This window comes from Ipomoea nil, unplaced genomic scaffold (genome assembly GCF_001879475.1).
Source record: "Ipomoea nil cultivar Tokyo-kokei standard unplaced genomic scaffold, Asagao_1.1 scaffold1416, whole genome shotgun sequence".
Classification (NCBI taxonomy): Eukaryota; Viridiplantae; Streptophyta; class Magnoliopsida; order Solanales; family Convolvulaceae; genus Ipomoea; species Ipomoea nil.
The window spans coordinates 3,247,153-3,274,927 of NW_017617844.1; the positions used below are offsets into that span (position 1 = coordinate 3,247,153).

Genomic DNA, 27,775 nt, shown 5'->3' on the forward strand with positions numbered 1-27,775 from the left:
CCGTTTGATGTTTCCCCGACCCCCGTGGTGTTCCAACGGACTCCGTCTATCGTGCCTATGTCTAGTTTGATGTTTCTGGTACCGTTCGTAGGTTGTATGAGTCTTATATGTTGCATGCTAGTTGAATTGGTATCCCGCTGACCTAGGTGAAAGGAGTATGAACCCCTTAGGACCATTCTTAGTATGTGAAGGATCACGCATAGGTTTTGTTATACGTTTTCTCCCCCTTCCCAATGTGTTAATGTGGGTTGCATGTGCTTGCTGTGTGTTATGTGTGCATGTTACCCCGACTTGGTTGAGATCAATCGGGCTATACGGGCAGTCGGGTGGGCTGAGAACCATACCGGCTGTTAACCAGGCTGGTAGAGACCGGTCAGGTATATAAATATTATATAGGACTAAGATCCACTATACGGGCAGTTGAATGGGTTGAGAACCATCCCAACTGTTAACCAGGCTGGTAGAGACCGGTCAGGTATATAAATATTATATAGGACAAAGGTCCACTATACGGGCAGTTGAATGGGTTGAGAACCATCCCAACTGTTAACCAGGCTGGTAAAGACCGGTCAGGTATATAAATATTATATAGAGCTGCGGCTCATCGGTCGGTTGCGATCGACCCCTCCGTGCTGTGAGACGGGGAAGGGTGCTGCGGGGCCGTGTCAGAGCTATATGCGCTGACCCTCATGTATGGGCATGCGATTGGTCCTGTGGCGCCAACAAAGTGTGCTATGTGATGAAGTACGGATGATTTGTTGTTATGAGTATCTTGGGGATGAGACTATGAGATTTGTACCGGGGATCGTATATGTTGGGTTATGATTATTAATTGTGCTTATCTTATCTGTCTTGCCTATTGTAAACTGTATATGCTTGGTATAACTGCTGTCTGTGCTAGCCCTATCTGTTGAGTCTATCCCTGTTTCAAAAGCTAGAGTTCGTAGGAGATATCTTCATGTTCAAAATGACTTTTCGTATATCTATATATATATCTATATGTATTGTATCTCAACGCGTTGGAGTGGGTTACCAGCATCTCTCGCTGAACAGATATATTTGGCTTTCAGGCACAGAAGAATAAGTCACTGGAGCGCGCTAGAACTTGGAGCGTAGAAGTAGATAGTTTCCCTTTCGGCCTGCGTGCCATGCTTATGCATTTACGTTATTGAGGATATTAGTTAGTTAGCCTGTGCACCTGAGTTCTCTAGCTCAGGTGTGGCATAGCACCCCGTACTCTTGTATTATGCTTTGGGATTTAATGAGATTTCACCTTTATCCTACAAGTTTTAAATGTCTCGAAAATCTGGGTTGTTACATGCAAGTTTCAAAGTAATGGGAAAAACTTCTCAAGCAACACCACCACTATCTACTCTAATCCTAAGCCACGAGCAAACTAAACTCAAACGAGGCAAAGCAACTAACAAACCACTTAAACAACAAGCTAACAACCAAAGCAAACAAGAGAGCACCACTAAACGCACAACTAAACAAGCAACAACCACCAAGGTTACAACCAAAACAAACAAGGAAGGAAACGAGCTTACCACAACTCTAGCCTAGGAGGAATCATCCTCCGAATCCTCGGCATCCTCATCAAAAGCTTCTTCGGCTCTACCTCGGCTAGAACTAGCTTCCAGCACATCCAGCCTTTGATTCAGAGTGACCAGCTGAGCCTTCATGAAGGAAAAACCCTCTTCAATCATCCGATTTTGTTGACGGAGAAGGCCACCACACGCTCTTCGTGGGTCATGGCATAATGCTCTTTCTTCGTCCGCACCTCTTTCCTTCTTAAGCTCTCCTCACTCTCGGGGTCACTTTTCTCAGCTTCCTCATCTTCTTCTTCTTCTCCCTCTTCTTCTTCTTCATCTTCAGCATCCCCTCCCAAACTCCGCACCACCTGATTCAACTTCCCAACGGGAATCTCGAGCTGCTCAACCAAGGAACTCCTCTCGGCAGGGGGTTTCTTTGCGACTTCCTCCAGGGTGATGTATTCCTCATTTTCCAACTGAAACAGATTACAGCTCCGAAGGTTCACGACATCAAAACCATACCATAGGGCAGGCTTTTACGGTTATGGTTCGTATAGTAGTCCATGTGTTACAACATCAAGGAGAACAGGTTGAACTTCACTTTGTAATTCAGGCGAAAGGCAAAGCTGCATTCCTACTTTCCCAACAAGCTACTTTTATTGTTGTTAGGAAACAAGCAATCCGAAACGAGCATTACCAAAATCTTTTGTTCAGCAGAAAGCCATTTCCTCTCTGGCCTCGTGGCTTGAGTAAAACCACTTGTCCTTCCCAACAAAAAGCTCAAATAATTTTGATAACTCATACTACTCGTCTCAATCCAAAAATCACCATTGTACTGTGAGACCCCAATGGTCATCAAACTCAAGAGTTGAGCCAACCGTTTCTCGGTCAAGGAAATTTTCATACCTCCCACCTTTGAGGTGATTTCCAACTTTCCCCCATCCTTTGTCACACTCATGTGACGATAGAAATCTTTCACCAAACTCGGGTAGGTCTCGGTTCTAATCGCGAGATACCCATCTTACAACCCTTGATAGTTCAACAATTCCAACTAGAACTTGAAAAAGATTCGGGGTCAAAAGCTTTACCTTCCAAAACCAAGTAATGGCATCCACCCATTCCACTCTTTTCGCGGTTTTTGACCTTCTAGGCATTATATGAGATGTTCCAAGATGAAGTAGACCCAAAGCTTCTCCCTTATCTTCTTTTCTTCCCTTTTCTTTTTCTTCCCCTTTTCTTCTTCTTTTCTTCTCGGCCTACGGCGATTCCGGCGACGGCTGACGACAGCTGGCGCGGTGGCGACGAGCTCCGGCGACTTCGGACGGTGACGGGCAGAGGGCGACGGTCGGTGGGGGGGCTCTCGGTTGATGCTGGGCACGGGTGGGAGAGAAAGAAAGAGATGGAAGGGTTTGGGGGAAAATTGGGAAAAAGAGGATTTTAATTTGGGGATTTTGGGTAGGCTTAGAGAAAGAGATTAAAAGGAATTTAAGTGGGAAAAGGTTTAAGAAACACAATTGGTTTAGATAATTAAAGAGATGGCTTAGAAACTTTGGAACTTGAGTTCAAAACCCACTAGTTACAAATTACAAATTAAACTTTTCCTAAGCTTTTTAAGCTTAACTACTAAAGGGGTTCCTAAAAATTAGCCCTTCTAAGCTTTAGGTGACATAAAAGGGTGAGGTCCTAATTAATTAATTATATATATATATATATATATATATATATATATATATATATATATATATAACCTCGAAATTTAAAATAAAGGTTAACCACTCAAAAGGAACAATCAAGCCACAAGGGATAACTCACTCAAAGAAAGGTAACAAGGAGAACCACACAAAAAGGTACATCTCAAGGTAAAAGGTAGGCTCAAGAAGGATACCTGTAGTCTCCTCCTCCACTAAGTCCTCGGCCTCAGCCTGCTATCTGCTCATCACAAACATTCTGCCCGAAGGCTTCGTCCCGCCCGAGCCACGACTGGAACTCCCTCCTGAGGGTCCACCGGGTCTAGTGCTAGATGGCAAGGCTGTGACACCCCGTAAATCCAAAATTCTATTTAGGGATTAATTAAGTAATTAATCATAAACTAATTGGTGATTTATTCTTAAAAATCCTGAAAATATAATAGTCAAGGACTAGTAATTGACTAGTCAATCTAAGTCAACGGGTTGTACCCTATGCTTCATGAATAGTTCCCTTGTCTCCTTACATTTTTCCATTTTAGTAAGGGTAAAGAAGACTTTTCACCTTATGTTTGTATCACAAACTAACCTAGAGTCATCTTTCATTCTTTCCCTAACACTCTCAAAACAAAAGCTCCTCCTTCTCTCTAGAAATTTAGCTAGCTTCTTCTTCAAGCCAAGTTTGGGCATTCCAAGATCTTTCAAGTTGGTCTCCAAGATTCCACATTTCTTACTCTTGAGCATATAGGAGGGTAAGATCTTTGGTCCTTTAGTGTTTTTGGTATCTTTTAAGGTGTCTTTTTCTAAAGATGAAATCTTTGTTGCCTTTTGGTGTGTTCTTCAAGTTGGTGTTGAAGGAGAGCCTTGTTAGAAGCTTATAAAGGTGTAATAAGTGAAGGTTTAGGCTACAAGAGGTAACCCATGCTTTACAAAATCTATTTTCTTACCTATATGATGATTTCTTGGATTCTACTTGTGATTTTTGCTATGAAATGTGAGATTTGATGCATTGTCTTGTGAGAATGCATATCTAGAGCTTGTTATTAGGGTTCTTGTATGCCATTGCTTGGCTATTCCTTTGATTCAAGTCATGTTGTTGCATTTTGTGAGATTTTGGGTGTTTTGGACTTGAATTTGGACTTGGTGTTGAAAATCCCCGAAGGGATTATTTTGGTACAGGGCATGTACCCGCGGGCGGTACGGCGGGTAATGCACCACCCGCAAGGTACAAGTGGCGTGGGATGTGGTTCCCGCGGGCGGAACCAAGGGTGGGGGTCCACCCATGGCCCCACCCGCGGGGTACATATATGTGGGTTGTTGGGGATTTGTTCCCAGTGATTCTTTTGACTCGATAATTGATGTTTTGACTTCCCGATGTTCTTTTGTTGGGCTTTTGAGTGTCTTCTTGATGTTTCGTATGTCTAGAACTATGTGGTAGGAATCCATGTAGGTTTTTGGTGTCTTGAATCGTGCTAAGTGTTCAACCTTGTGATTCGTTGAACCATGATGAGTCTTGTATGTTCTTCAGAACTATGTTTTGTTTACCCGTTTGATAAGCATGCTAGTTCAGTGTTTAAATGCTAGCATGTGTGGTTTGTTCTTTCCTAATGTGGATGATGACTTGTGTTAATCATCGTTGTTGTCGGATTGTGATCCTTCCCTTATTTAGTATGGTTTCATATTTTTGTTGTAATCCATTGATTGATTCTTATGATGATGATGTGTGTATTGGTTGTACCTGGATTGCACAATTAATGGAATGGGACATTAGTCACCAAGGTACGACAATGGTCCTCGTGGTGGCCATGACGTGATTATGAAGTTGTGACCTATGTGTCGGGTTCACGTGTTTTGGGTGGCTTAGGCCGTGTGTTGTGAACGGTACCCTCGTGTACTATGTGTTGGTGGAAATTGTTGGTGGTTGTTGGTGGGTGAAGGACGGTTCCCGGAGGCATAAGGTTGGACTTGGATGTACAGGTGTCCTGGAGGTAATGGTTGGAACTAGTTATAAGGTTGGGGGTAGCCATAAGGTTGGAACCAGGCATAAGGATGGATTATTATATTCGTGATGAGTGATGTCACGAAGGCATGTGTTGCCGATGTGTGTTCCTCTATTCTTATCCCATTGAGCATGTTGGCTGGTATTCTACTGGGTGATGGTAGAATACACCTTGAGTTGTACTTGTGCTATTGTTATCATTTCTTAATGTGTTTGGGATGTGTTTCCCCCTGTGTTGATCATCGTTGTTGTCGGATCTTGATCATTCTCTTATTGAGTATGGTTTCATATCTTTGTTGTGATCCATTGATTGATTCCTATGATGATGATGTGTGTATTGGTTGTACCTGGATTGCACAATTAATGGAATGGGACATTAGTCACCAAGGTACGGCAGTGGTCCTCGTGGCGGCCATGACGTGATTATGGAGTTGTGACCTGTGTGTCGGGTTCACGTGTTTTGGGTGGCTTCGGCCGTGTGTTGTGAACGGTACCCTCGTGTACTATGTGTTGGTGGAAATTGTTGGTGGTTGTTGGTGGGGGAACGACGGTTCCTGGAGGCATAAGGTTGGACTTGGATGTACAGGGTTCGTGGAGGTAATGGTTGGAACTAGTTATATGGTTCGGGGTAGCCATAAGGTTGGAACCGGGCATAAGGATGGATTATTATATTCGTGATGAGTGATGTCACGAAGGCATGTGTTGCCGATGTGTGTTCCTCTATTCTTACCTGTTGAGCATGTCGGGTGGTATTCTACTGGGTGATGGTAGAATACACCTTGAGTTGTACTTGTGCTGTTGTTGTCATTTTCTTAATGTGTTTGGGATGTGTTTCCTCTTGTCCTTGTTGTGAGTGATATAGAGTCTTTGCGGTTGACTTCTATCTCTGGCTTTGAACTGATATATACAATATTCCGTTTCAAAAATGATTTTGTATAATACTATCTATGTATGATATTTAACGCGTATTGATGGGTTACCAGCATTATTCGCTGACCGGGCGTCGTCCCATTTCTTTATGTGCTTTTCAGGTCCTGAGTAGTCGGCGAGCGCGTTAGACATGGCTTGATTAGACTCCCTGGACAATTTAGATTGTGTTTTGGGCCTATGTGCCTCTTTTGTTGAATACATTAGTTTGTTGTTGTCAGTTTTTGCCTGTGCGTTCACATTGATGTGAACGTGGCATAACACTCCCTGTTTTCCGGCATTATATAGTAGACTTCCGCTGTGCTATGCTTTTTGTTTTTGTGGTTAGCTATCTTGCATAATTAAGTTTAAAATGGCATGAAAATCGGGGGTGTTACAGTTGGTATCAGAGCCTAGGTTTGAGCCTAGGATGCTAGAGTCTAGACTTTTAAGAGGTTAAGTGTGGTTTGAGACCCTAAGATGACTGTAAGTATCTAAGTGCTTAGAACTTAGGACTCTTAGGACGCACGGAGAGCTGTGTGTTGTTTATAGTTTGTTTGCTTGCTTGTCGTTTTGTTTCTTAACAGTGTTGTTATTGTAGAAGCTTTGCTATGTCACCACCCCGTCAACACGCACGCACGCCGGAGACCCCAACGAATGAACAGCTAGCCCAGAATCTGCAATAGCTCACACAGACCATTCAGACCCTCAGCGAAGCGTTGTTGCACAACAACCATCCCGCTCCACCTCCACAGCCTGCCGAGCATAGAGATGTAGGATGCCTTGTATCGGGCCATAGACCTCCGACGTTCGCCAGTGAGGAAGACCCCGTTGTTCTTGAAGAATGGGTTCGGACGTTCGACAAGGTCTTCTTCGTTGTTGGGTGCCCCGAGGAGCGCCGAGTGGAGTTAGCATCCTTCTACTTCAGCCACGAAGCCGACTTGTGGTGGGTACACGAGGGACTCGCTTGTCTTTAGGAGCCCGACTTTGACTGGACGGCCTTGAAGGACCGTATGCGAGAGCGGTTCTACCCGGCACATGTTCGAGCCGCGATGTATGAGGAGTTTCTGCACCTCCAGCAGGGTTCATCGTCGGTGGTTGAGTACCACAAGAGGTTTCTGGAGCTCGCTCGCTTCGCCAATATGTTTGTCCCCACCAAGCTCACAAAAGTTGAGAAGTTCGTAGCCGGTTTGAACTACGAGGCACGCAAGGCTTTAACCATGAGCAGGCCGAGGTCTTTGAAGGAAGCTTACTTGAGTGCCGCGGACTTATATCGGGTGCAGCAGTTGCAACGTGGATCTTTTGAGCTTGCTAGGAAGAGGAACGAGAGTGGTGGATCCTCCAACTTCAAGAGGCCAATGCAGAACTTCCAAGCCAAAAACGCACCTTCTCCAACACAAGGACCAACTCGAACGGAGCCCGGAAGCCAAGCCAAGACGTTTGCGTGTCGAAGGTGTGGGAAGGAGCATGCGGGTAAGGATTGCAATGGTCAGGCGTTCCGATGTTTCCGATGCGGGGAGAGAGGACATAAGATTGCCGAGTATCCTCAGCAAGCCAATCAAAGGGCGTTGCCACCATCTTCGGGATCCAGAGGAGCATCGGGAGGGAGCTCGAGTCGAGGAGCAGTTGGAGCTAGACCTTCGGGTCGGGTTTTCGTGATGGGGCGATCTCAGGCTGAGACAGAGAGACTGGTTGAGGACGAGATGGCAGGTAACCCTTTTCTAAGCCTACCCTTGTCTTGAGAATATATCTTGTTCCTTGTTGCCTTTTTGTGTTGCCTTGCTTCCTTGTTGTGTGATTCTTTTGGTCTTTAGTGAAAGTCTTTGATGGAGTTAATTGTTTGTCTCTAAAATGGTTTATACTTGTTAATTCCATAGCCTTGCACATGTACTCTGGTAACCCATCTTCCTTGTGAGTCACCTAAATTTATTTAAATGCCCTTTTGAATTTATAGTAGAAAAACCCATAGAAATTTCTACTTGTGTAGCCTAAAAGATCGAATAGATTTTAAAATTGTAACCCCTAAGTTTTAAACCCAGGTGTACCATTTACCAACCCAACCCTTGAACTACTTAAACTAGTTATGTTTCTTGAACCTTACCCATTTTAATCCCACTTAACCCATAATTTCTCACTTTACCCAAATCCCCAAATTAAATCTTCTCTTTTCCAATTTTCCCAAAAATCCCTAAACCCTCAATTCTTTTTTTTTTCTTCTTCCCCTCCACCCGTGTGCACCAACCGAGACACCCCCTCCACACCACCCGTCACCCTGTCCCCGTCGCGACCGAATACCACCGCCAATCTGCTGTGTCTACCGTGAAGCCGAGAGAGCAGCGAGAGATCGAGAGAAAGAGACAGCGCGAGAGAAGAAGAAGGAAAGAGGAGAAAAAGCTTTGGGTCTTCTCTTTGGGCTTTGGGTCATCTTGCAACCATGCCTAGGAGAACAAGCTTGGCAAGGAAAGTGGAATGGGTGGATGCCCACTATCTCATTTTGGAAGGTAAAGCTTTTGACCCGGAATCTTTTTCTAGTCTCTTGTTAGATATGTTGAGATATCAAGGCTTGTTGGATGGGTTTCTCACCATAAGGGTTGAGACATACCCGAGCTTGGTTAAGGAGTTTTACCGTCACATGGTTGTGACTAAAGATAGTGGGAAGCTAGAACTTACCTATAAGGTGAGAGGTGTGAAATTTGTTTTGTCTGAAAAGAGGATGGTTCATCTCTTAAGTCTAACCGCTACGGGAGTTTCACAGTACAGTGGTAACTCTTGGATTACTACGAATATCATGGGGTACCGGGACTATTTGAGTTATCTATTGGGTCGGACTAGTGGTTTCACTCAAGCCTCGAGACCAGAGAAGAAATGGTTGTCTGCCGAGCAGAGAATCTTGGTTATGTTTGTATCGGATTGTTTGTTGCCCAATAACAACAAAAGTCGGTTGTTGGGAAAGCTAGATTGTACCTTTGCCTTCTGTTTGAAGAACATGGTGAAGTTTAATCTGCCTGCCTTGATGTTGCAACACATGGTCTTTTGCCGAGACCACAACCGGAACAGTCTACCGTACGGGATGGTTTTGAGTTGGATCTTTGCCAGGAAAGGCATGAGTTTTGAAGGTTGTGTGCCGAAGCCCGTAGGAAAAATGGTGTTGGATGCCACCAATCTGCAGAGTTGCAACTTGTTTCAGTTAGATGACGGCGAGTACATCACGCTTGAGGAAGTTGCCAGGAAAACCCCCGAAGAGAGAGGCGAGTTGGTTGTTGAGTTCGAGATTCCTGTTGGGAAGTTGAACCTCGCGGTTCAGAGTCTAGGAGGTATTATAGGGGGATGATGAAGAAAAAGACCATGAGGAGGATGCGGAGGTAGGAGAAGTTGTCGAGGTTGAGGAGAGTGATTCGGAGAGTGAAGAGAATCAGAGGAGGAGAGAAGCCCAAACCAAGAGAGAGCACGACGCTATGACACACGAGGAGCGTGTGGTCACCCTTCTACGCCAACAAAACAGGATGATAGAATAGGGCTTTGCTTTTATGAAGACGCAGTTTGTTGCAGTTCATCAGAGGTTAGATCAGATAGAGGCCAGCTCGAGCCGAAAAGGAGATGATGAGGAGTCTGATGAAGACACCGAAGAATCGGAGAGCGAGTCGTTCTAGTGCGGTGTTGTGGTAATCCCGTCTACCTTTCCCTAGCTTGTTGTTACCTTTTGCATTGTTGTTACCGTTTGCTTGTTGCTTTGTTGGTTGCTTTGTGTGTTCGTTCTTGTTTGCTAGTTGTGTTGAGTAGTTAGCTTTGTAAGCTGTTCTTCTAGGACCTAGTTGTTTAGAACGTTGGTGTGGGGTAGGAGTCTAGTCGTGGTGTTTGGCTTTAGTGTTTGATATGCTCAAAGAACTCTGTTGGTTATTTCTTTTCAACCTTTCAATGCTATGAATTCTTGATCATTTTTGGTACCTTTTGAATCCTATAAGTTTTGACCAAAAGGATATTCTTGACTCTCTTGTCACATTGTTGTTCGTTTTACCGTTTTGTTTTGACTCGTTGTACCCAAGCTTCGGGAACGAAGCTTCTTTTAAGGGGGAGAGGATGTGACACCCCATAAATCCAAAATTCTATGTAGGGATTAATTAAGTAATTAATCCTAACCTAATTGGTGATTTATTCTTAAAAATCCTTAAAAGTCAATAGTCAAGGACTAGTAATTGACTAGTCAATCTAAGTCAATGGGTTGTACCCTATGTGTAACACCCCGTGTTACGGCCCCTAAATTAAAATTAATTAAATTGTCACCCACCCTAAAAAAGGAATTAAAATCCATTAATTAGCTAAAGAGGGATCCACCATGGTCTATGGGCCCTTATCCCTAAAACCAATCCCCTAGTCCTATAGGAAATAGAATTAGCAAACTCATACCACTTAGACCCTAATTAGGACTCCTAAATATATAAGTAGGGACATAGGAGGCACCTAGACCTTTCACCACAATAATCTCTCACCACACAAGAAGTTCCAAGAATTCCCTTAGGAGAAATCAAGAAAGAAGGAATCTTAAAGAAAGACCCTTCATAGCCAAGGAAATTAATTAAGGCTAAGAGGTAACCCATGTCTCAACAAAACCTATTTTCTTCGCTATAAACTCCTTCCTTGGCCTCCCTCTATATTCTTGTGTCTTGATAAACTCTTCTATGTTAATTGTGATATGTTCTTGATAAGATGATTTATGTGCATTCTTGATAATCTTGATAATCTTGATGTTGAAAAAGAGTTCTTGATATTGATGTGATAATTCTTGACGAATCTTGGTATTTCTTGATGTTAAAGATAAAATATGATCTTGATGATTTGGGTGGGATTAGAGCCCTAGGTTGGATTGGGAATTTGTGTTGGGATGTTCTTGATATATATTTGGGTGGGGATTCTCATGTTCGGGTGTAGTTTATATTTAGAAGTCGTAATAGGATGAGTCCTACGTGATTCTTGCTTTTAATCCGTTAATTGCCTACATAGTGTCGTTATTCGCGTTTAAAAGTGTCTAAACATGGATTCGGGTTCCACAAAGGTTCCCGGGACGAATATATGAGAAAAGAGTCAGTGGGGGGTAGGGGAACCCGCCACCTACCCACTGCCCGAAGGACTCCGCCCGGCAGCGGGCAGCCACTGGGCAGCCGCCTGCCCGCCGGCAACCCGCTGCCCGGAACAGTGCCCTCCGGGGGGCGGCCAGCGGGTGACCCCCACCCACCGGCTACCCGCTGGTCCATACCCCACCCCGGGTCTTTGGCTTCCCCGTTTGATGTTCCCCGCTCCCCCATGGTGTCCCAACGGACCCCGTTTGTCGTGCTCGAGTCTAGTTTGATATTTCGGGTGCCATTCGTAGGTTAAATGAGTCTTAGGAATTGCATGCTAGTGGAATTGGTAACCCGTTAACCTAGGCGGAAGTTGTATGAACCCTTAGGACTATTCTTTGTATGTGGATGACCACACGTGAGTTTATTTATATGTCTTTCCCCTCCCAATATGCTATTACGTGCTCCTATGTGTTATGTGTTGCATGATCCCCCATTTTGGTTACAGAGCAATTGGGTGATTCCCGGACTGAGGTTCGGAAGTCGGCTGAAGGCCGAATGGATTGTTCCCGGACTAAAGGTTCGGAAGTGGCTGAAGGCCAAATGGATTGTTCTTGAGCTAAGGCTCAGAAGTTGGCTAAAGGCCGAATTGATTCACTTCTTGGGCTGCGGTCCACATGGGCCTCGGTGCTATGACCCACCGACCTGGACGCGCTAGGCGGTGTGTAGGGCCAATAAGCCGAGGAAGGCTGTAGTCCACAGACTTGAGTAATCAGGCAGTGTGTAGGGCTACGGCTGGCTGCGATCCACCGAGTGATGGGACAGCGGTGTGTAGGGCCGTACTCTCCGAGGATCTTCGCACACTGACTGAGTCTAGCTCAGCGGTGTGTCGGGCTTGATCCGCTACGGTCCACCGACTGTACGCATCAACGGTGTGTAGGGTCGTAAGTCCCCCCATGTAAAGGGGATCGCGGTCCACCGACTATGCGCGTCAGCGGTGTGTCGGATCGTGGTCCGACGTTGAGTTCATTAGCGGCTCTCAAAGGGTTGGTTGCGATCAACTCCCCTCATACCACGGTACTGAGGTAGGGTGCAGCGGGGCCGTGTTAATGCTATAAGCATTAACCCTCATGTTCGGGGCATGCGATTGGTCCCGTGGCGCCATCAACGATTATGTGATATGAATGATGATTGAATGGTGATGTGTTTGAATCAAAAAGTGTTCTGTGACCTTAGATGCGTATTCCTTATAATGCTATCTCTACTTAACTATTTATCATTGTTTGATGTGTTTGTCCCTACTTGCTGTGTCTATTCCCCGTTTTAAAACTAGTGTCTCTTAAGTATATATCTTCCTGCTTCAAAATGATTTTCGTATATCTGTATATATCTATCTATATTATATTTCAACGCGTTGGAGTGGGTTACCAGCATCTCTCGCTGAACAGATATATTTGGCTTTTAGGCACAGATGAGTAGATCCCAGAGCGCGCTAGAGATCCGAGGCATAGAGTAGCTAGTTCCCTTTCGGCCTGCGTGCCATGATTATGTATTGACGTTATTTGAGGATTTTAGTTAGTTAGCCTGTGCACCTGAGTTCTCTAGCTCAGGTGTGGCAAAACACCCCATACTCTTATGCTTGATTTTGAAATTTAATAAGGAATTACCTTTATTATACAAGTTTTAAAAGTTTCAAAATTTCGAGGTGTTACACTATGCTTCAGGAATAGTTCTCTTGTCTCCTTACATTTTTCCATTTTAGTATGGGTAAAGAAGACATTTCACCTTATGTTTGTATCCAAAGCTAACCTAGAGTCATCTTTCATTCTTTCCCTAACACTCTCAAAACAAAAGCTCATCCTTCTCTCTAGAAATTTAGCTAGCTTCTTCTTCAAGCCAAGTTTGGGCATTCCAAGATCTTTCAAGTTGGTCTCCACGATTCCACCTTTCTTACTATTGAGCATATAGGAGGGTAAGATCTTTGGTCCTTTAGTGTTTTTGGTACCTTTTAAAGTATCTTTTTCTAAAGATGAAATCTTTGTTGTCTTTTGGTGTGTTTTTGAAGTTGGTGTTGAAGGAGAGCCTTGTTACAAGCTTGTAAAGGTGTAATAAGTGAAGGTTTAGGCTACAAGAGGTAACCCATGCTTTACAAAATCTAGTTTCTTACGTATATGATGATTTCTTGGATTCCACTTGTGATTTTTGCTATGAAATGTGAGTTTTGATGCATTGTCTTGTGAGAATGCATATCTAGAGCTTGTTATTAGGGTTCATGTATGCCATTGCTTGGCTATTCCTTTGATTCAAGTCATGTCGTTGCATTTTGTGAGATTTTGGATGTTTGGGACTTGAATTTGGACTTGGTGTTGAAAATCCCCGAAGGGATTATATTGGTACAGGGCATGTACCCGCGGGCGGAACGGCGGGTAGTACACCACCCGCCGGCCCACTCATGGGGTACTAGTTGCGTGGGATGTGGTTCCCGTAGGCGGAACCATGGGTGGGGGTCCACCAGTGACTCCACCCGCGGGGTTCATATATGTGGGTTGTTGGGGATTTGTTCCCCGTGATTCTTTTGACTCGGTAATTGATGTTTTAACTTCCCGATGTTCTTTTGTTGGGCTTTTGAGTGTCTTCTTGATGTTTCGTATGTCTAGAACTACGTGGTAGGAATCCATCTAGGTTTTTGGTGTCTTGAATCGTGCTAAGTGTTCAACCTTGTGATTCGTTGAACCATGATGAGTCTTGCATGTTATTCAGAACTATGTTATGTTTACCTGTTTGATAAGCATGCTAGTTCGGTGTTAAAATGCTAGCGTATGTGGTTTGTTCTTTCCTAATGTGGATGATGATTTGTGTTGATCATCGTTGTTGTCGGATTGTGATCCTTCTCTTATTGAGTATGGTTTCATATCTTTGTTGTGATCCATTGATTGATTCCTATGATGATGATGTGTGTATTGGTTGTACTTGGATTGCACGATTAATGGAATGGGACATTAGTCACCAAGGTACGGCAGTGGTCCTCGTGGCGGCCATGACGTGATTATGGAGTTGTGACCTGTGTGTCGGGTTCACGTGTTTTGGGTGGCTTCGGCCGTGTGTTGTGAACGGTACCCTCGTGTACTATGTGTTGGTGGAAATTGTTGGTGGTTGTTGGTGGGGGAACGACGGTTCCTGGAGGCATAAGGTTGGACTTGGATGTACAGGGGTCGTGGAGGTAATGGTTGGAACTAGTTATATGGTTGGGGGTAGCCATAAGGTTGGAACCGGGCATAAGGATGGATTATTATATTCGTGATGAGTGATGTCACGAAGGCATGTGTTGCCGATGTGTGTTCCTCTATTCTTACCTGTTGAGCATGTCAGGTGGTATTCTACTGGGTGATGGTAGAATACACCTTGAGTTGTACTTGTGCTGTTGTTGTCATTTTCTTAATGTGTTTGGGATGTGTTTCCTCTTGTCCTTGTTGTGAGTGATATAGAGTCTTTGCGGTTGACTTCTATCTCTGGCTTTGAACTGATATATACAGTATTCTGTTTCGAAAATGATTTTGTATAATACTATCTATGTATGATATTTAACGCGTATTGATGGGTTACCAGCATTATTCGCTGACCGGGCGTCGTCCCATTTCTTTATGTGCTTTTCAGGTCCTGAATAGTCGGCGAGCACGTTAGAAATGGCTAGATTAGACTCCCTGGATAGTTTAGATTGTGCTTTGGGCCTGTGTGCCTCTTTTGTTAAATACATTAGTTTGTTGTTGTCAATTCTTGCCTGTGCGTTCACATTGATGTGAACGTGGCATAATATTCCCTGTTTTCTGGCTTTATATAGTATACTTCCGCTATGCTATGCTTTTTATGTTTTTGTGGTTAGCTATCTTGCATAATTAAGTTTAAAATGGCATGAAAATCGGGGGTGTTACAAAGGCTCCCTCTAAATAACTCACTCAAAGTAGGTACGGGGCATGGACACACCTACATATTATATAAAACCTTCCTAATCTTATAAATATTGTTGTACGATTTTCCCTAAGCTTATATATATGTCATGCCTGATTTTCCTTTTTCCACTATCCTTATCGTCATAATTTTTTTGAATGCTACTAGCTCTATTACATTGTAGTATCTGTTCATATACTTTCTCAACCTACTGAAACACAAAGAGCTAATAACGCCTCCACTGAAGCTTGAACTTACAACCTTCCAAATGAAAGTCCAACCCGGGTACCATTAGACCACATAGTCCTGGTATATCTGTATTTTATATACTAATCCTAATATATGGAAACCGGAGTGAGCCGGTAGAACTCACATTGGAATTCTAAATTATTTTCACGATTGGCTTATGATTCCTCTTGGTGGTTAAGTTGAGAGCTTAAAGACTCTACACTCGGTATCTACTCCTCCTTGATAAATATGATACATTTTGGAAAAATGACGTGGAATGTTTTGAAAAATGATTATTTACTAAGTAATACTTGGACAAACTCTACTATGTTAATTGTACAAAAATATACATACATATATATATATATATATATATATATATTATATATATATATATATATATATATATATATATGGTTTGCGAAAGTATTAGAGTATATAAATACTTTAATTCGAAAATTTATATAAAAATCCAAGCCTATTATTTTACGGGGTGAAGTGAAACTTACTTAGCTTACGCTAATTTTTGTCTACACCCTATTTTGTTGCAAATTATTTTTACAGGTGAACATGGATAAAATGATTCAAGATGAATTCAAGCTAAGAAGGAATTAAGAATAGACTTATTGGAGATTTATTATTTGAGAAGCTTTATGGTTGTATATCATTATCCTTTATTGTATTATTAATATTATAGAAGTTGGATTCGGGTTGAGTTTATTCGATGTTGTAATTTTAGCCTTAGCACTTAGGTTGTTGGTTGCCTAAGTGTGGCGGTAACACCCTTTATTTTGGTTAGTTAATGCTTCCGCTAGAGTATTATTGAACTTTTAATTGAGAAAAAGTATTAAAATTAAGGAAAATTTTGTTATAAAATTTGGGGTGTTACAACCACACCAAAAGATACATCTCAAGGTAAAAGGTAGGCTCAAGAAGGATACATGTAGTCTCCTCCTCCACTAAGTCGTCGGCCTCAGCCTGCGATCTGCTCATCACAAACACTCTGCCAGAAGGCTTCGTCCCGCCCGAGCCAAGACTGGAACTCCCTCCTTAGAGTCCACAGGGTCTGGTGCTAGATGGCAAGGCTCCCTCTGGATAACTCACTCAAAGAAAGGTAACAAGGAGAACCACACAAAAAGGTACATCTCAAGGTAAAAGGTAGGCTCAAGAAGGATACTTGTAGTCTCCTCCTCCACTAAGTCCTCGGCCTCAGCCTGCGATCTGCTCATCACAAACACTCTGCTAGATGGCAAGGCTCCCTGGTCAGACTGGAGGTGGCACTCATAAGCCTTGTGGCCTCTCCTTCCACACTTGAAACATTGGAGCAGATTACCTTGACAATCTTTCCCGATATTCTCCTTACCACATCTCCTACATCTGAAGGGTTTCCCTTTTCCCCCACTTTTGACCCGAGTCGATCCTTGAGACTGAGGAGGTGCGGGTCTTGCTCTAAAATCTTGCCTTGGCCTTCTTGAAACTTTGAGATCCACTCCCTTCGCTTCTCTTCCTAGCGAGCTCATTGGATCCCCTTTGAAGCTGTTAAATTAGGTACAGGTCGGCTGCACTCAGATAGGCCTCATTGAGCGTCCTAGGCTTGCTCACTGTCAACGCTTTCCGGGCTTCGTAGTTGAGCCCGCGATGAACTTCTCCACCTTAGCCAACTCGGTGGGAACCAACATCCTTGCAAAGAGAGCCAACTCGAGGAAGCGTTTGTGGTACTCCACCACAGTCGATGACCCTTGTTAGAGATGCAGGAACTCTTCGTACATGGTTGCCCTAACGTGAGACGGGTAGAACCTCTCCCTTAACTTATCCTTCAAAGCTGACCAATCGAAACCTGGCTCTTCTTGGCACGCTGGACCTTCATGCACCCACCAAAGGTCTGCCTCGTGGCTAAAGTAGAACGTAGCCAACTCGACGCGGCGATCATCCGGACAACCCACCACAGCGAAAATATTGTCCAAGGACCTGATCCACTCCTCAAGCAGGACAGGGTCCTCTTCTCCGGCAAAGACGGGTGGCCTATGCCCAGAAACTAAGCGGCCCACATCTCGATTCCCGACAGGCGGCGGCGGAGGAAGGTTGTTGTTGTGCAAGAGGGCGTCGCTCAACGTCTGCATCGTCTGAGTCAGGTGATGTAGGTTCTAAGCCAGCTGCTCATTTTTCGGCGTCTCCGGGGTACGGGCACGATGGCGAGGCAGAGCCATAGCGAGATTCTACAGAAACAACACGGTTACGGCAAGACACAAAGAAGCTGCGCACCCTTACCCAGTACTTAAGACGAGAAAGCTAATACTAAACAAGAACAAGCGGATAAACACAGCGAACGACAAACAAACTCACATCTCACTGCGCGTCCTAAGGATCTTAAGTCCTAACACTTAGGCACTTAAAGGTCAACTTAGAGTCTTAAATCACACTTAGCTTCGTAAAGTTCAATCCTTAACATCCTAGGCTCAAACCTAAGCTCTGATACCAACTGTAACACCTTCGATTTTACCAACATTTTAAAACTAAAATTCAAACGATAAACAACTAATCATTAAGGCAATCGAAAGCAGAAGCTATTAAAACCAGGAAAGGTGTTATGCCACACCCATAAACCATGGGTGCACATGCTAAATCTATCACAATCATTAAGCATAACAAGTCTAGGCACACAAGCCACTAATCTAGGCACACAGTCCAACAAAAGATAAACGTCAAAGCACATGAGCTACACTATCTAGAGTCCACATCTAGCGCGTTCGTCATCTACTCAAGACCTGTAAAACATATGGATAACACCCGGTTAGCGAATAATGCTGGTAACCCATCAATACGCGTTAAATATCATAGTATAGATAGATATAATCAAAGCCATTTGGAACTGAGGAATACAATATATAGTCATTTCAAAACCAGAAGAAAATCAACATCAAAGACTCATCACACTCTCAATAAGAACGAGGATCATCAACCTCAACAAGACAACAAACCACAACAACAAGGGACAACGTAACTCTAGATGCAACCTACCATTCACAAGGTAGAGTTCATCAAACACATGCTCGTACAATTAGAATAGTACCAAGGGAATCGTACAATCACATAATGACACATTCATGTTTCAAGTTCCAACCTTATACCTTAGTACCACCCTTATGGTTACCCCCGGCCTTATCACAGTTCCAACCTGTACCTCCAAGTGCCACCCTGTACTTCTGAGTCCGACCTTTTCCCGGTCTGGGACCGTCGTCCCCCACCAATTAGAATAGTACACAAGGGTACTGTTCAATTCATAGTCATATACCACCGATCTCAAGTGAGCAAAGCTCAAGTAACAAAACCACCAATCTCATTCATAGTCACACATAGTCATCATCATCAAGAGGACTAAGGCTCATCAATAGCTCTAATTAAGTATCAACAAAGGGTACAACAATTTGTACAAGAATACACTATAAGAATCAATCAAGGGATTTCAACAAAGTCATGAGACAATACTCAACAATCAAGGATTACAATCCAACATCAAAATGGTTGGTAATGCGAGTTTCCAACCCAAGACAAGAAGGAACAAACCATACATACTAGCATATCAACGTCAAACTAGCATTCTCATCAAAAGGATAAACCAAAAGGGTTCCAACGAACCTTCAAGACTCATATTAGCCCAACGAATCACAAAGTTGGACCCTTAGCACGATTCAAGACACCAAATCCTAACATGGATTCCTAACACATAATTCTAGACATATGAAACATCAAGAAGACTCACAAAGAGCTCAATAATCAAGCGACGGGGGGTCAAAACATCAACACCAAGAAGAAAAGAATCACGGGGAACAAATCCCCGCACCAACAATAATGGTTCCCCGCGGGTGGGGCGGCGGGTAAGCTACTACCCGCCGTTCCGCCCGCGGGTACACACCTGTACAATATTTCCCTTCGGGGATTTTCATCAACAAAGCCAAGTTCAAGTCCAAAACACCCAAAATCTCACACACAACAAAGATATGACCTGAACCCAAGAATAAGCCAAGCAATGGCATTCAAGAAACCTAAATACAGGCTCTAAACATGCATCACCAAAATATCATGCATCAAATCTCACAAATCACACCAAGAACATCAAATAGAAGCAAATAATTATCATTTAGGTAAGAAAATAGGTTTTGTATATCATGGGTTACCTTTGTAGCTTAACAACTTCTCCTTTTCACCCTCTTAAGCCTTTTCTTTGAGCTCTTCTTCCACACCAACTTCTTACACAAACCAAAACACAAGAAAGATTCTAAATTTAGATAAAGGCACCCAAAAGATTGCTAAAAACACTAAAAAGCTATGAACCTTACCCTTTCCTATGCTTGGGAAGAAGAAAGTAGGAATCTTGATGAAGGATCTTGCAAGGCTATGAAGTTCTCCTTTTTGCTTGAAGAATAAGCTAGGTTCTTTTAGAGAGATGCTAGAGTGTTTGAGACTTAGGCTTTGAGTGAGAAATGAATGAAATGTCTTGCTAGGGATAGCTTGAACAAAAATTCATGGGTGAAAGGTCACTTTTACCCTTACTAAGGTTGGAAAGACAAAGGGACAAGGGCACAAACCATAAAGCACAAGGTACACTTTATTGACTTAAGTGACTAGTCAAATTCTAGTCCATCGACTATTAAATTTCAGGATTTAGAAATGGTTTACCAAAGAAAGCTTGGATTAATTCTTCAATTAATCCCCAATTAGTATTTAGATTTATGGGGTGTCACACACTGACTACTTTCACACACTTATGATTCTCATAGTTTCTCATGAAGGGGACTTGTGTGGAGCTTCCACTAAGGAGGTGGAACTCGTGATCCTTCGTCATCGATTCATCAAACTTTTGAGTCCAAGCTCCATTAAAATGTAGTGCACTTGCAAAACTGAGCCTTGTTGTATTGTTAACATCAATGGCGGAGAGTATGTGGTTGATAAGACCTTTAGTTTCTTTCTCAGCCCACAAATTCACTTCATCAACCACTTCACTTGCCTGGACAATCAACAACAACATCAAACTTTAATTTCTATCATAATTAATGAACAGGTAGATGGATTCTCCAAATTCTAAAAACATGACGAAGAACAATTCATATTTTTCAATTTTAAAAAAGAGTTAATTCCAGCAATGGTCCTCCGACTATTGCGATTTTTCAAAATTAGTCCTCAACTTTTAATTTGGACGAAAAAAGACACTAGACTTTCGCATTTGTTCCAACATTGGTCCTTCTATTATCCATTCGTTTGTTAGGTGTTAAGTTAGGGCTAAAATGGTCTTTTACTTAGGCTAGGCTTAAAGAACTGGAAAGTGAGAAGGAGAAACCATTTGCACGGAGCAGAGATGACCCTGAACTGGACAATTAGTTGAAGGACAGGTTGAGATGGGGTGACCCCATGGCACATTTAGTCAAGAAAAGCGAAGCAGGTTTTGCCTGACCTCATTGCAGATGCCAAAATGAAAGAATCAGGTTTCATAATTCCCCAAGCGGTTATCTTTTTCAGCGAATTCTCCCACCAAAATTGCAACAATGGTTACTTCATCGGAGACTGAGGCGGCCATTATATTGGCCTCACTCGATGAAGCCTTCTGCAGATTCTTCAATGCCTTTCTGGGTTTTCCTTTCTTCGCCGGATTAGCGTCGGCTGTAGCAACGTCAGCCATGGCTTTTAAGGGAGGAGGTCAGACAAGGAGAGAATGCGAGGGTTGATGGCATCGACTAATCTTCAGGAAATAGGGTTGATATACAAAGGGGGAAGATCGAGCCAAGTGGGGAGAAGTGTAACTGTTAGATTTTTTGAAATTAAACAGAGTGGTATGTTCTGTTATGAAATTAAACTGTGATGATATACCTTGTTTTCTCTGAGACAGGTGGAGTGCAAAACATAGAGCGAAGAGTAGTCATGTGTCTTTGGAGATTTGAATTCGAGTTTGAAGCTAAGCCCATAAGAAGAAGAAGTAATAGTGTGAAGCACTGCAAGTGGTAGATACGTATTTGCAAGAGGAAGAAGAAAGCAATTAAGAAAATGACTACACTACCCCTCTACTTAACACCACCCTAACTGATGTTTGACGGAAGGACCATTGCTGGAACAAATTTGAAAATCGAGGACCAATTTTAGAAAGTTGCAATAGTCGGATGCTGGAATTAACTCTTTTAAAAAATAATTCTATGAAAAATCAACCCTAGAAATCTAACCTTGTTTTGAAAATCAACCGATTCAGTAGCGCCCTTGTAAACATTGTCCACCACATGCTTGAATGAAGGTTTTAACGGCAGAGTGCGGCCGATCCACAAACCGTTGGCCACCGACAAGCATGGGCCGCCGGTAAGGCTGCTGTCTGCGAGTATATTGCCAACAATCTGAGAGTAAAATGTGTTGAGATCGTCGGTGGAGTCTGAGTTGAGAAAAGCGAGGAGCTGGTCGCGAGTTGGGGAATCGGAGCCGGCGGCGATGAGGCTCAAGATGGCGTTAATGGAGAGAGGAGATAAAACTAGGTTGGAATCTCCTACGGCCTCTATAGAGAAAACGTGTTTCGCTAGCTTTAATGAAAGATCCACCTGATTCTTGATCGGTTTACAGTTAACGTCCATGTTTTCATAATTGGCCAGCCAGGACTTGAACCTTAAATTATTCTCCAAAGTTTGAATTCCTAACCGCACGAGCCCCTCAGGCTCCGGCGCTATAGAGGATCGGCAAGGGGGCCGCGGGGCTTGAGTGATTTTTGAAGACAATTTTTTTTTATTTATAATGAGGATGAAGCAAAGTCCCAAGGAAGAGAATGACACCACTAAATTCTTCTCGAATGGCAAACAGAAAGGGATGGTCAGCCACAAAGTCTGTTTTATCTTCTTTCTTTACCATGCAACCTGCCCCAGCCGCGAGCACTGTAAATGAAACAGCTGCGGCTTCTGTTCCTCCCTCATTAACCTCAATAAATGATCTCTGCAGGATTTTTGAAACATAGAGATCGAAACTCTCCGGTGAATCCACCATCTCAATGAGAGTGCCACCCGTGGGGGTGAACGACACCACCATCCCAAGCTCCGTCAGAAATCTTGAAGCTTCAAACTGGAAAGATATTTAGAATTTTGGGATCCGAAACTTGCCCACTGAAACCGTATAGCAGGGAGGGAGGTGGCGCTCTAGAAACCCAGATTCAGAGCTCACTTTATCCAGCAAAGATGGCAGTCCATCCACGGCATCCGGCAAAAAGAAGTACATGGCGAAACAATGTCGTCGAAACAACCTGTTGCAACGGTACGTGCCTCATCATCACAAGATTGGCAGATCACATTGTCGAAACAAGAATAGTTAATGAGACACATCAAAGAACCAAAGTTCTTATACCACCCCCTTCTGATACGAGATTGCCCTTCAGGTGTACGTGGTTTTTTCCCGAGTCACCCATCTTGATGGCCTGAAGGTTTTAGCTCTAGACAAGGATAGACAAAATTCTGTTACTACTACCAATGTCGTCTACAAAGAGATTTTTAATAATGTGTAATTCAAACCAGTGATATTATGTTTTTTTAATAGAAAGATGACAAAAATTGCTATATATCTACATAGAAAATATATATCTTCCGTACAAAATAATTTCTACAACTAAGTTGTTAGACAACGAGCTAATTAGCCCAATTAATACAAATCTTAAACACTGATATATAAACTCTCTAAAATTTCAGCACCGGATGCGTATATCTACAAATCGTTAGCTATTAATTGGATAATTATTTGCTCGAATTAAAGCAATGATAACATCAGAAAACATAATCAATCCAACTCAATTCTTCAATTGCACTATATAATATTCGATGTTATAATTTATAGAATTATATATCGACCCAAATATTCTTAAAATATTATAACAAATCAATTCTGCAACGCACGGGTGAAAATACTAGTATTAATAATAATAATAACAACAACAACAACAACAACAACAACAACAACAATAATAATAATAATAATAATAATAATAATAATAATATTATTATTATTATTATTATTATTATTATTATTGTTATTATTGTTATTATTATTATTATTATGAATGTCCTTATATATATATTTTTACATTTAATCGCTAATAGTAAAAAGTTAATTTTACCAAACATCTTTTCACAAGCCACTGGTCAAACTCGCTAACACTATCCGCTAACCGCTAACCGCGGATTGCCAAACAAATTCGAAGTGCATAAATAGGAAAAGGAATCCATCTTTACGCAAATAAATTAAGGAATTCATATTTACGCAAATAAATTGAAAAATGAATCTTCAAAAATTACTATTACGCAAAATATAAGTAATCTGCATGTGTAGAATTCAAATTATTATTATTATTATTTGTGTAATATTCGAATTATTATTATTTGTGTAAATAATAATTAATAAATTATTATTTCCTTATAAAATTTTACAGAATTTTCAAGAAATTTTTTATTTATTACGCAGAATTTATTTTCATTATTCTCACAATTATAATGATTTTATTATTTCTTAGAATTTGGTAACCAGTTTTAATTTTTTATATATTGACATTAATTTGTGGTAACAATTCATTTGATATTAATTAATTTCCATATAAAATTTTGTTACTAATTAAGCTTTATTTAATTTTTTTACCAACTAATTAATATTCATATTAGTTTGAGCAGGAAAGTTGAAGATAAAGATTTTACTTTTATTAATAGTATAAATTATTATTATTATTATTATTATTATTATTATTATTATTATTATTATTATTATTATTACTACTACTACTACGATTAGTAATTTTAATTTAGAATTGTATTAGGAATAGGAAAGTAGGAAAGAATATATTGTATTAGGAATTGTATTACCAAATTTTAATGTACAATTGTAGTACGAATATGAATTGTATTACCATATTTTTACAATATTACGCAAACGTTAATAGTATAGGAGTCTTTTAGGTGGAAAGTTAAATTGGGGATTTTGTTTTTATATATAGTATAGATTAGATTCGGAAAAATTTTCATAAGGGAAATTTAATTTTTTTCATATTTGGTCCCACGACTTTCAAAAAATTGCAACATTTGATCCTCAAATCTAATTTCCGGTCATTGATAATCAAACTTGTTTCTCTATTCTATTGAAACTGAGTCCATAATAATGAATTGACTTATCTTGAAAGATAAAATTGTCATTTTCTAAGACATTTTACAACTAAAAAATTTAGTCACTGATGACAAAAAATTAGGCTAGAGGACCAAATGTGGCAAGATTTAAAAAGTCATGAGACCAAAGTTATGGTATCAAAAATAGAAAAATTATTAATCGAGGACCAAATATAGAAATGATTCAATAGTTGTGGGACCAAAAGTGAAAATAAAACTCACTTGAGCCTTTTATTTTGTTGCACGTATATTTTGAGCATAAGTCATTGTCATTATATCAAACCTAATCCATGGATAAAATTATTATTTATTAATCATTACTAGGTTGAGCCTAAGTCAATTTTTTTTTTTTTGTTGAATACCACTTATTATATTACAATATAGTATCTGTTCATAACTAGTTTCTCAACTAAATGAAACATAAAGACTAAGACTCAAATGTTGGAAATTTATATAGTAATGGAGATTAATGTTTCAGATGAACTACCATGAAAGTTTAAATAATATTTGGAGTTGTGGAGTTGTAAATACTATTTTAGTTACAATTTTCTCTCCCTGTGTCCTAGGGTTTCCCTAATTTCCCCCCTGCGATCTAGGGTTATGGCGTACGTACATGCGAACAGCACCATTGAAGCAGCCTGCTCACCTCCAAATGACATGCAAGAAATAATAACACACACGGCAGAGATCACGCTGGACGATGAAGAACAAGGTGTCTGGTTCGAAGATGAAGAACTCGGCATCCAAACCCTACCGGCGGCGAAGGAAACCTGGACCATTGTTGGCCGGTTTTTGACAGATCGGATCCTCAAGACCGAGGTGATGAAGCGTGTTATGGCTTCGGCTTGGAAGCCTCTGATGGGTATTGAGATAACGGATGTGCAGCCCAATTTATTCTTGTTCACCTTCTTTGATGAGCCGGACATGAAGCGGGTTATGGATGAGGGTCCTTGGGCGTTTGAGAATGCGACGCTGCTATGCCAGGTCTTGAATGATGGTGAGGATCCGTTACAGGTTAGTCTTAATACTGTGGACTTATGGGTACAGGTTTCGGACATCCCCCAGGGATACCGTACGGTTAAAGTGTTGGAAAGAATTGGAGACTATGTTGGGGTGTTCTTGCGCTATGATGAACGAAATTTTGAGAGACAATGGACTTCCTTCTATAGAGTTAGAGTCACCCATGATGTCTCAAACCCCTTGAAGCGGCGGATGAAGATGATTCTAAGAGATGGGTCCTGGACATGGATTAATTTCAAATATGAACGCCTCCACATGTTTTGCTTTTTTTGCGGACGAATGGGCCATACGGACAAATTTTGCATACAAGCTCGCCGTTCGTTGTTGAGACCGGAACAATATCCGTTTGGGGCGTCGATGAGGGCGGGGGGTACAAATTCGGCCAAAGTGTTGGGGGGAAAAATGGTTTCAACTAGGCCAAGAGAGGGGGCGTGAGATTGGCTATGGGAGTGGGAGAGGGGGAATGGCGGTGGGAGTTGGGGTTGGAAGGAGTGAACAAACTCGGGTGGAGGTGTCTCAACCTACGGCTCGGGTGGGTTCGGATATCGGCGGTGTGGGTGGGTTGGGCAGTGATGGCGTTGGCGGTGAGGGGGTGGGGGTTCGGGTTGATCCGAAAAGAAGGAGGACGGAAATTGGGGAGGTGAGTGCTTTGAATGGGGACATGGTTGTTGATTCTGATTCTTTGATGGCGGGACCTGTGGATCAGGTCTGCCGGTCCCAATGAGTACCTTAAGTTGGAATTGTCGTGGCTTGGGTAATCCACAGACAGTTCGCGTGATTGAGGACATGGTGTCCTCCAAGAAACCCGACTTTGTATTTCTCATAGAAACCAAGGTTGACCGTGATCATGCGGAGCGTCTTCGGGTTAAACTTGGTTTTGATGGACTTTTTTGTATTGACAGTTCTGGTTTGAGTGGTGGATTGGCTTTGTTGTGGAGAGAAAATAATACAGCGACATTGATTAGTTATTCCGCAAACTATGTGGATGTTGAGGTGACTATGCCGGGGTTTGAGAAGTGGAGAATGACTGGATTTTATGGCTTTTCGCAGAGGGGTCAGAGGAGAGACTCGTGGAATCTTATTCGTACCTTAGCTGGCAGATCAAATCTACCATGGGTGATGATTGGAGACTTTAATGATTTACTTTATCAATCTGAGAAGCGGGGGGGAAACCCTCATCCTCTGAGTTTATTGCATGGATTCGGTGAGACTATAGAGGAATGTGGATTAGCGCAGATGCCAATGATGGGATATCCGTTTACCTGGGAAAAAGGAAAAGGCACACCGAATTGGATAGAGGAAAGGTTAGACAAGGTCTTGACTAGCCAAAGATGGCGGGAGATTGTGCCGGATGCTAGTGTGCAAAATATATTAACCCGAAAGTCCGATCATTCTGCTCTTTTCCTTGGGATTCTGAATCTTCGGGAAAGGACGGGTGGTCTGAGAAGAGGGTTTCGTTTTGAGATGGCATAGCTGCATGATAAAGGATGTAGGGATGGGGTGGAGAAGGCATGGAATGATGGCGCAGGAAGAGAGTTGCAGGAATGTATCTCTATTTGTGGACATCGTTTATCGCGTTGGGGAGGAGAGCATTTTCATAAGTTTGGTGAGCGGATCAGAAACCTGCGGAATGAACAGTTGCGTCTGAGGGGGTGAAATGATCCGGTCTCATTGGCTGAGTTCCAACGTTTGGAGGAGTGCCTATGTCGTATTGAGGCCCAGGAGGACACATACTGGAGGCAGAGAGCCAAGCAGCATTGGCTAAAGAACGCGGATGCTAACACGAAATACTACCACAGGTATGCATCTCATCGCAAGAAAAAGAATACTATTTTAAAAATTATGAATGGTAGTGGGGATTGGGTGGAGGGTGAAGCCATGAGGAACGTTATCTACGACTATTATAAGACTATCTTTACCTCCGACTCCCCAAGAGATAGTGGGGAATTCTTTGGAAATATAGCCTCTCGGGTATCACAAGTACAGAATGAGTTGCTCTTGCGGCCTTTTGATGCTAGTGAGGTAAAGAGTGCTTTATTTTCAATGTTTCCTGACAACGCACCAGGACCGGATGGAATGAATCCGGGCTTCTACCAGCATTTTTGGGATATAGTGGGTGGTGATGTATCGGCCTATATTATGAATTGTCTTAATACTCGCTCGTTTCCAACTTGCCTGAATGATACAAATATAATATTGATCCCAAAGAAAAAAAATCCCTGAGATGGTCTCGGATTATAGACCGATA

General features: G+C 42.1%; 4 protein-coding genes across 4 annotated transcripts; 1 reads left to right on the forward strand and 3 right to left on the reverse strand.

The window, feature by feature from the left end:
- Positions 1-16,449: 16,449 nt before the first annotated feature.
- On the reverse strand, positions 16,450-17,469 carry LOC109187077. The gene is made up of 2 exons (XM_019337223.1): positions 17,147-17,469; positions 16,450-16,885 (listed from the first exon to the last, which is right to left on the reverse strand). Exons 1-2 carry the CDS (start codon positions 17,467-17,469, stop codon positions 16,450-16,452), a joined length of 759 nt encoding a protein of 252 aa, XP_019192768.1.
- Positions 17,470-21,192: 3,723 nt separating this feature from the next.
- LOC109187078 (serpin-ZX-like) lies at positions 21,193-21,954 on the reverse strand. The gene is made up of 2 exons (XM_019337224.1): positions 21,559-21,954; positions 21,193-21,333 (listed from the first exon to the last, which is right to left on the reverse strand). The coding sequence occupies exons 1-2, from the start codon at positions 21,952-21,954 to the stop codon at positions 21,193-21,195; spliced, it is 537 nt and encodes a 178-aa protein (XP_019192769.1).
- Positions 21,955-22,102: 148 nt separating this feature from the next.
- Positions 22,103-22,585, reverse strand: LOC109187079 (serpin-Z3-like). The gene is made up of 2 exons (XM_019337225.1): positions 22,532-22,585; positions 22,103-22,432 (listed from the first exon to the last, which is right to left on the reverse strand). The coding sequence occupies exons 1-2, from the start codon at positions 22,583-22,585 to the stop codon at positions 22,103-22,105; spliced, it is 384 nt and encodes a 127-aa protein (XP_019192770.1).
- A 2,522-nt stretch (positions 22,586-25,107) lies between these two features.
- On the forward strand, positions 25,108-25,962 carry LOC109187080. The gene has a single exon (XM_019337226.1). The coding sequence runs from the start codon at positions 25,108-25,110 to the stop codon at positions 25,960-25,962; it is 855 nt and encodes a 284-aa protein (XP_019192771.1).
- Positions 25,963-27,775: the final 1,813 nt, after the last annotated feature.

What these genes read in the sequence shown, in the direction of transcription:
- LOC109187077 (XM_019337223.1), bottom strand. Translation starts at nt 17,469, where the DNA reads ATGCAGACGTTGAGCGACGCCCTCTTGCACAACAACAACCTTCCTCCG. An exon ending in AAGGATAAGTTAAGGGAGAG is followed by an intron (nt 16,886 to 17,146) that starts GTTCTACCCGTC and finishes CTAATTTAACAG; the next exon opens with CTTCAAAGGGGATCCAATGA.
- LOC109187078 (XM_019337224.1), bottom strand. Translation starts at nt 21,954, where the DNA reads ATGGACGTTAACTGTAAACCGATCAAGAATCAGGTGGATCTTTCATTA. An exon ending in CGGTTGATTTTCAAAACAAG is followed by an intron (nt 21,334 to 21,558) that starts GTTAGATTTCTA and finishes TACCACTTGCAG; the next exon opens with TGCTTCACACTATTACTTCT.
- LOC109187079 (XM_019337225.1), bottom strand. Translation starts at nt 22,585, where the DNA reads ATGTACTTCTTTTTGCCGGATGCCGTGGATGGACTGCCATCTTTGCTG. An exon ending in TGCCATCTTTGCTGGATAAA is followed by an intron (nt 22,433 to 22,531) that starts GTGAGCTCTGAA and finishes ATATCTTTCCAG; the next exon opens with TTTGAAGCTTCAAGATTTCT.
- LOC109187080 (XM_019337226.1), top strand. Translation starts at nt 25,108, where the DNA reads ATGGCGTACGTACATGCGAACAGCACCATTGAAGCAGCCTGCTCACCT.